General features: G+C 47.1%; 2 protein-coding genes across 2 annotated transcripts; both read right to left on the reverse strand.

The window, feature by feature from the left end:
- Positions 1 to 1,052: 1,052 nt before the first annotated feature.
- LOC100908495 (ATP-dependent DNA helicase RRM3-like) lies at positions 1,053 to 2,081 on the reverse strand. The gene has a single exon (XM_003740161.1). It carries the CDS (start codon positions 2,079 to 2,081, stop codon positions 1,053 to 1,055), a length of 1,029 nt encoding a protein of 342 aa, XP_003740209.1.
- Positions 2,082 to 3,264: 1,183 nt separating this feature from the next.
- Positions 3,265 to 8,179, reverse strand: LOC100908633 (uncharacterized). The gene is given in 2 exon segments (XM_029110570.1): positions 3,265 to 6,156; positions 6,158 to 8,179. Coding segments are annotated over 2 exon segments (4,914 nt in total).
- Between the last annotated feature and the right edge of the window lie 677 nt (positions 8,180 to 8,856).

Consider the following 8,856-nt stretch of genomic DNA (forward strand, 5'->3'; position numbering starts at 1 on the left):
GAGGGCCATCTTGACCTCCTCGGGGGCCGGCTCCCCACAGTCCAGGCGGCCGGGCGGCCGCCCGGACCTGGAGCCGACCCCGGACCACCAATCGGCTCGGTCCTTATTTCCATCTCGAGCTCCTCCGGCATGTCGCTCCTGCGACGAACTCTTCTTCTCGATGAGCCCCTGGACGGGCTCCCTGGACTCGATTCGTCCGAGTACCACTCAATGTACCGCCGTCTCCCGCAGCTGCAACGCCGCTGTTCTCGCTTGCTGGCTCTTCGCCGGCTCCGGGTTCCTCGCCGACTCCTGCTCTTGTATTTTACGATTTCTCTTCTCGCTCGTGACTTGCTTCTTGGCATGTCGTTTTATCCTGTCGAAGACTGGATAACGAAACCATGGACACCCCCCCCTTTTTATACGAAAACTAGCCGTGCTCGTCGCGCGTTGCCGCGACCCACATCTGCCATTCCGCGTAGCTGCGTCGTTTGTCATCGAAAAACTCACGCTCTGATGATCCAGTACTTTTGAGTCCCTGCATTGAACATTAACCGATGCCCGCGCAATAGGAAATCAGAAGTTACTCAGTCCAGTATTAGTTCGGAAGAACTGCAGTGGGAACAACGGAGAGAGCCAGGATGCCGAATTTTTCCCCGGACTAAAATATTCCGCGAAATGATCTTTCGGTATTTGATCTAGAGACTCGAAGCAGGGTACAATTGTACAATCGAACGACATTCTGGAATAATAAACGTCTCCTACCGCGAATGACGGTAACATTCATAGAGAGTATTATATATGATGCATCTGTTGGATGCTATGAATAGATGTATGCGCCTCAAATTACCGATGTAGAGTCCCGCGGTTACCGGTGTAAAGTCCCACGGTCAACTGGTGAAGAGGTACGGGAGACGCCTCGCCGTACCGCCACAGACCAACCGGAGGCGTTATGATCATCAGAACAGGTAGTTGAACGATAGACAATGTTTGAGAAGAGTACTCGATCAATGCAAGGGAGAGTTCCTGTGATTTCAATTGAAACTCATTCTTGGTGAGAGCGGTTTCTGTGTTTAATCAATAACTTGTTGATGGACAACGTTTTTGGTCATCCTATTTGGTGCAAAAACGAATAAGTCAGATGGTTTCCCGACACGTGAGGTAGCGACATAAAGCTGTCCGTGGGAAAAACATGAATTCTCTAAATCCAGCCCGCAGACCTGGAGAGATTGGCCCTGCGCCTTATTGATGGTCATCGCGAACGCAAGTCTTATTGGAAATTGAAGGCGCTTGAACTCGAAGGGTAAATCGATCGGGATCATCGGGATCCTTGGTAGTAGAACATTCTCCCCCTTGTATTTGCCGGTCAAAATGGTTGCTTCGATCAAATTCTTCATAAGATTCTTCACTGACAGTCTTGTTCCATTACATAGTTGTGGAGGATTGATGTTTCGCAAGAGGATGATCGGAACGCCAATTTTCAACGTCAGAATGTGGGAGGGGATACCTGACAGCTCTAATGAGTTCAAGAATTCCGTCGGGTAGTTTACGGCCTCATTCTCATCGATAACTGTATCGATGGATTTGTACACTGTCGCATTGCCTGGCAACGATTGTTGGACGCTCGCGTTGACGGCATTCACATCGCAGTGTTTCGCGGCGAGTATAGCACGTTCGCTTAGCCAATCATGGCTTTCGTATCTGAGTACGATATCCGGGAAGATTTTTTCGATCAGCTCTTGTCTACTGGATGTAACCGTGCAGAAGTCTTCCGGGAGAGTTATACATCCATTGGACTTGTCGATTGGGATCTTTCCATTTCCGATGTCTAGGAGTTGACTTGCAAAGCGTTGAGCATAAGCATCTCGTTGCAGATGAACTCGCATATCCGTCTTGAGCGAAATTTTCTTCACATGGCGCCACAAAACAGACGATTTGAGGCAAGCATTCAATTCATCTGCTGGTGTCGATCGTGGTATGACAGGCAGTGTTTGCCGAAAGTCACCACTCAATAATACTACGCATCCGCCAAAAATGTCCAAGGAATCCCTGAGATCTTTCAATGAACGATCCAGCGCTTCCAAAGCTTTTTTGTGAGCCATCGTGCATTCGTCCCACACGATAACATCACATCATTTGAGAACCAAGCCCATACCGCAGTTTTTTGCTATATTACATGTAGGCGACTCGCATATGTGAAGATTTAGTGGCAACTTCAGAGCCGAGTGAGCAGTCCGACCACCATCGAGGAGTGTCGCTGCGATTCCAGAGGAGGCTATAGCTAATGCCATCCCTCTCTGAGACCGGACTTTTGCCAAGATCAGCGAGAGAAGAAAAGTTTTGCCTGTTCCTCCAGGAGCATCCAAGAAATGCAACCCACCTCTTTTCAGTGATATCGCTTGCATAATTGTACTGTAGGCATTCAGCTGCTCAGGCAGTAATTTGGAGAGATTTGTCACCACAAATTCATCCAAACAATCGAACTCGAAACATGTCTCGCGCTCCACAACACGATCATTGATGTCAATGACGGATCGTTCTACAGAGTGCAGTCCCAATTGTCCCAAACTTTTGTTAGCGATCGTCAAGCATATATCTTCCACCAGTCGGAGAGCTTCATTATGAATGCTTTGCGTGATCTGCATTTCGGGATTATCATTTGTTCTCCGCAGACGCCGTAGGATATCTTCGCTCATAGGGTCTTTAAATTTCTCCCAGAGATCTTTAGGGTCCGATGGGGAACACGTTGTCAATATGATGGCAAACAGAGTGCGTATTTGGTGCGGCACTGCAGAGGTCGATGCGTCAGCCAATGTAGAATCCCAATGGGAATCGTTTTCAAGAAGGTTCAATCTTCGGCACGCCTCTCTATAAGTTTCACACACCTCACCATCAACTGTTCTCAATTCCTCGAAAGATCGAGGTCCCCGGACATTAACTAACAACAACCTCAGGTAGAAGCATTCGTGGTTGTTGGGATGAACAGTGTACATTCGACCCAGTGCATCAGAAGAATATAAATTCGTTTGACCAGCGACTGGTGTCCCCTGCTTGCGTCTCTGGAAGTTCCTGGTGGATAGATTCCACGTGTAATATCCAGGGACTCCTGAATATAACAGGGATCTCGCGAAATCATCTTGAGCACACAAAGAAAAAATTCCGAGCAGGTTCGGCTGGAAGCCGAACCAGGGGTTCACGTGGGACACGCGTCTGCGGTTGTGACGGAATGATATAAATCGTTTATTCAATCTTATTTTTTCTAGAAATGTGTTCTGGTTGATGAGCTTATTCTAGAATAGTGAGTATTGCTCGGTGATGGCTGAAATAGGTGATATTTGTAAGAATTTCTTGGTACTGAATGTGTCTGGTGAAGATGAGATCTATAGTGGATTGACCGTTTGTGGTGGGTTGATCTGATATCGAAATGAGATTTGTATGGAAATATGAGTACATGAGGGTTGTCAGCTGTTCTTTGATACAGGGTTTGCTGATATCGCAATTGAAATCGCCGCATATAATTAGCGGTTCGTCCGCGTCGAATTTCCGTTTTGAATCGATGATTCCTTGGTGTCTTTTGAAGAAGTCGTTGATAGCTGGAAGATTTGTGCCTGGCGTAATGTATACGCAAACAAGTGTCGTTGATTGCCCGTTGATTAGAAATTGACTGCTGCAGAAATCGCCGCAATCTTCTTGTATCAATAGGGGTTGGGGTGAGTTCCGGTGGCATGGTTCTCCCACTCGTTTTCGTTCATATATTGCGACGCCTCCAGCTCGGATGGGTCGTTTATTGAGAGCGATTAGATTCAGGCCGTTCATCAATGTTGGGGTATCGTTGTCGTTCCACGTTTCGGTGAGGCAGAAGATCGTTGATTTCATAAGAACTGGGTCTGTCAAGAGGTCTTCGGCGTGCGCAGGCAAACTCTGGACGTTCAAGTTGAGTAGAACGATCTTGGCAGTTTCGAGTTTTTTGAGAATTTTCTGATCTTCAGTCTCGAGACAGTGAGCGTCCAATCGTTTGAGCTCGTCGCGCAGCTTCCGCAGGTCCGAAGTCAAGACTGGCCGAGCATGATAAAATTTGAAGTCGTCTTCAGCATTCGTCATGAATAATCCCTCCATGGATCTTACCCGGGATAAAGCTACATAAACCAATTGTTGTTGTAACCCTCGCGCGTAGTCGAACACTACGTTGTCGAAAGTGCTTCCTTGTGATTTATGTGTGATCAGGGCGCAAGCCAAAGTCAGAGGGAAATTCACACGTCGGCATCGGATGCCTTTGTTGTTCGGCACTTGGAAGCTTGCTGTTTTTTTATACAATGGTGTCCAATCGCGCTGGATAACTCGATGCGTCATGGCAATTGCTCGATGTTTCGATCTCGCGAGCGCTCCGATTTTGTGGTCCGTTCCAAAGTCCAACCACAGGCGGTTCATTTTTGATCCTGAACTCGTCGATGTCCCTGGTTGCGAGTTGTTGATATCGCTGTCATCATGATTGCTGAACTCGACGAATTTCAGGATGCCGATTACACCATTTGCTAGTGCATCCTCTACGTCAACATTACATGTTATCATATAGGGTTTGTCGAGGCAGAGTGGTAAATCGTACGTCAAGTTAGCGCTTTCCGATGTCGTCAGGCGATGAACTCGGGTACGGGCAGTTGCAATTAGACTCTGATCATTCGTACCGAAATACGCATCAGTCGCCGTTGCATGCCATTGGGCATCGACCGCTGTTCTGTTGTAATGATCGACGTCTACATTTTTGTGAAAGATTCGGATGACATCTTTGGCGTGTTCGAGGCACCATTGTCGAGTTCTGAACCTTGACTCGATTTGAGATTGTTCGTCGTCGTCAAGGTTGTCTCCGTTACCGATTTTAGTGAGGATTCGGGAAAACATTTCATCGCTTTGACGCATCACTTTCCGTAAGGGATAATAAGCCAGAGATTGCCAGAGTACTGACCGATGTATTCCCCGCTGCAACGGCTCGTAGATGGGTGTCATTTTCACCGGCGGCAATTGTCGAAGATCGCCGCTGAAGATGATGTCCATTCCGCCGAATGGCATATCGTGCTCCATGTTGATGATTTTGAACCTTTCATTAATGGTATGGAACAGTCCTGAACCAATCATACTAATTTCATCGATGAAAACAATCTTCACCTTCGCGAATGCATTGCGATAAAGTTGTAGTGATTCGAAAGAAAGGCCTCCGCGGCGCTGAATCACGGAAATGCTGAAAGCATTGTGGACCGTTGTTCCGTTTATGAGTACAGCTGCTTTTCCTGTTGAAGCTGCAGCCACGTACATGTTCCGGTCGGTATTATGAGTTGCTGCGAATCGGTTGTAAGTTTCCATTAGAAGTTTTAAGGTGAAGGTTTTACCGCTACCAGCGGGTCCTGTCAGGAATATTTGTACCGGTGGTATGGTCGGATCATGAATGCGAGCGAGGCAATGTTTCAGTAAGGCTCTTTGCTTAAAATTCGTGCTCCTCATCAACTCACAGTACTGAGCTGATGGTAGCACATTCGATCGTTTTTTGATTGTAGAAGGTAATGTCATAGGGACTGGAACATTGCGGATATCGTCATTGATGGGTTGCGCCAATAAATCTGTTGGGAGATCAGGAGTCTCGGAGTCTCGTTCATCGATGAGGGTGTCGTCTTGAATCATTTCATCCCATACTTCGTGTTGTTTGGCGATTCTATCTTCCAAGTCTTCGGTAACTTCGTAATTTTGGCGTCGGTTTTCGATTCCCAATTCATTCTCATCGTATAGAGCGAGGAACTTGTCACAATCTAGGAGGTCAGTGTGTTCATTATTGAAGGGATAGAATGAGAGTACCATGCTTCGCTTGTAGTGGATGACATCATCGATTTCGAATCGAGTCCATCGTATAACGCGTGAACGAGTTCGTTCATGGTATATCTGATGGCCTTCGGCGTCCCGTTTCCCCCGGACCGGTGTCATGTTAGCTGCAAAATCAGCCAAACACATGGTTAGCAATTCTGAGGGCCGATTTTCATACTTCTGGATGATGTCCGTCGCCCAGATGTCGGTGGAATTCGGTGCCAAGTCTTCGGATCTCATTTGTGCCAGTGATTTGCGACAGATGAATCGTTTGTTGGGAACATCTGTATTGATGAAAATCACTTCACGACTAGCTTCACTCATTGGTTGGTCGCAGTAAATACCAAGCTGCTTCTTGGGTAGTCATTTCCACTGCGTCGAGCAATCTGAGGCTGACTCTTTTCAGGAGTTCGGTATAGTCTCGATCCGGATATTGATTCTGGAGGTCTTTCAATTGCCTCTGTAGATTGGATATGCCTCGATTCGTTTTGTTGACGTATTCCACGACATATGACGCGCAACTATACTCTTCCAAGATGTATTGGAAATCCATGTTCGAGGCTAAAGTGTTAGCGATCCAGGGGTTAAAGGTATTGATCCAAATTTCGGTCATATCCCGTTTGAAAATGATTGTAGGGCGCTGAATGTCTGCTCTTATTATGTTGTAATATTCATCTGAATCCAGGCCGAAATCTGACCAGAAGGTCTCAATGCTCTCGTATTCGTTTTCTTCCAAGGCTCCTTTCATTGATCGAGCCTTTATTCGGAAATTCTTGCGCCGACCGTCATCTTTGGCCATTGGTAAGAGAATTCGAGTTGTGGGGGAGGGCCAAAAGGGTATGCCGAAACGACATTTTTCCGATTTTTGACGTGGTTTTTGAGAATTTTTGTAACAAGTGAAGGTATGTTGATGGACTTGGAGGGACGCGTGATCTGGGTTTATGATTGACTGCTTGACATCCACCGAGCACAATCGATCAATGAGCTCGATTGTTTGAGGCATTGTTTCCGAGACTTCTTCCTTCGGAACGTCGTTCAACCAGATGAGGGCATGCATATGCGGACTTCCTCGATGCTGGAATTCGATTCGTAAAAATGAATCAATGATATGGTTCCGGCCGAAAGGGCTGATTCGGTCAGATTGGAGAATACGCATGATTATATTCATCATTTTCCAGAAGTATACGCAGCATGTGACTGAATCTTCGTTGACGAGATAAGCTCTGTAAGCAGCAGAGAATTGCGATAACAGATTTTCGACGCCAACCGTGTTACCGGTTCGGAGTTTATGGAGGAGTCGTAATAAATTTGGCCATTTGATTTCATTTGCACTCATCGTGAGGAAGAACGTGGGCTTGCCGAGCTGGCGGATCATTGCAAACAAATCTTTTTTCCGGGACGACCAATATTGAACCGAGTTGGGTATCGATTTAAGGAATGCGAAGTTTTTGTCAACGCATTCATTGAGAAATCGCGGGTCTTCGATCATTTCTCGTGTGACGTTTTTTAAATGATCACTATTTCGGAACGTCGCGTACAGGCCTTTCGCTATCCTTAAGCGCATTATTTTCATAGCCATGTATAAGATATGCTCCGGTGATGCGCCACGTCGATCAGTTCGACGGATTTCACTCGTTGCTATCGAGAAAGGTGTCACGTTCACTCCCAGCCGGAATTCTCGAGGAACCCCATAATAGATATCAGGGAACGAGAGTTCTTCCGCATGCTCGTCGTAAACGACGTTGATGGGTATGGATTTCTGACCCGGAGCGAACTCGAAATATTTGTCTTCGTTCCACAACAGGGTTTGCTGGGATGCATAGAGCATTTCAGAATCATTCGCGGCATCAACTTCGTCAAGCTCTTCATTTTCAGCATCGGCAGCAGTTTCGCGCAGTCGGGCCCAGTCGATTTTGATTCCGTAGTGTCGGTACAATGGAGTGTCCTGAAGATATCCCAGCCACGCTCTGAGGTCTTCTATTTTGACGAGTCCCGAGTATGCCGTAGTTTTATGAATCATATGCTTCTTAAGAGACACGTTGAATGAGAAGTCTTCGGCGAGATTACGCGGTAGTTCCGAAATCATGGACTGTACGTCTACGGGTACATTGATGATTTGTCCAACGATTCTGTATGGCCCGGTGCCCCATCTCAAACGACGAATCTGCATAAATGGAATCCGCGGGCTGATCAAGCGCGTCGTGATTGCATTCAGCTCGGGTAAATTGAGGGGCTTCGGTGGATATCGGAAGCCATTGTAGGTGGCCAGTTTTGGAATTCTACCCTCACTCAAAGAATCGTAGCAAGTATGGCACAATCGGGCGTCCTGAGCGGAACATCCGATTTTCTCCATGATTGCCCGATGGATAGGGCGAGCCAGCTGTAAATCGTTTCGGAACCATAATCTATCGCAGACGGAGCACGAATGACCATAGTCTTGATCGAGGAAGCCTTTGACGAATTCTTCAGTTGCCGGTGATGACCGATAAGGGTGTAAAGTTGGCGAATTGTTGGGGAGCTCAGCGCCCGCAATGAGCCGCTGTCGAACTTTTTTTCGCTCTCGACTTCTCCGCTTGCGCTCTGCGCCTGAGAGAGGCTTCGTCTTGGGCTTCGCGACTCGTTGACGGTATGATCGCATCCGTTCGGCAGAGGATCGCGCTGTGGAAATACTAGGAATCCCTCCGAGTTCATCTCTCTGATTGTCATTCACTGTCCTATCCAAATCCTGGACGTAGACTGAGTTCGACGATGGTGAAGGTGATGAAGTATCGGTTCCAATTCGTCCACGCTGTACGTCCTCTTCGGATGCCATCACTAACGCTGAAGATCACTTGTGTCCTCAAAATTCACGCCACTCGAATGGCGAAATTCCTTAATGAGAAATTTTTGAGAAGTCGGAATCAATGCTCTCAATGGAAGCGGAGCTGAAGCAGCAATACTTGGACGGCGCGGTTTCCAAGTTGCTATGGACGGTTGTCGCTTGAAATCTGCTACGGCTAACGGCTAACGGTCATGAAACTTTCGTTATGG

Source organism: Galendromus occidentalis, unplaced genomic scaffold (assembly GCF_000255335.2).
Source record: "Galendromus occidentalis unplaced genomic scaffold, Mocc_1.1 scf7180000076786, whole genome shotgun sequence".
Taxonomy (NCBI): domain Eukaryota; kingdom Metazoa; phylum Arthropoda; class Arachnida; order Mesostigmata; family Phytoseiidae; genus Galendromus; species Galendromus occidentalis.

What these genes read in the sequence shown, in the direction of transcription:
- LOC100908495 (XM_003740161.1), bottom strand. Translation starts at nt 2,081, where the DNA reads ATGGCTCACAAAAAAGCTTTGGAAGCGCTGGATCGTTCATTGAAAGAT.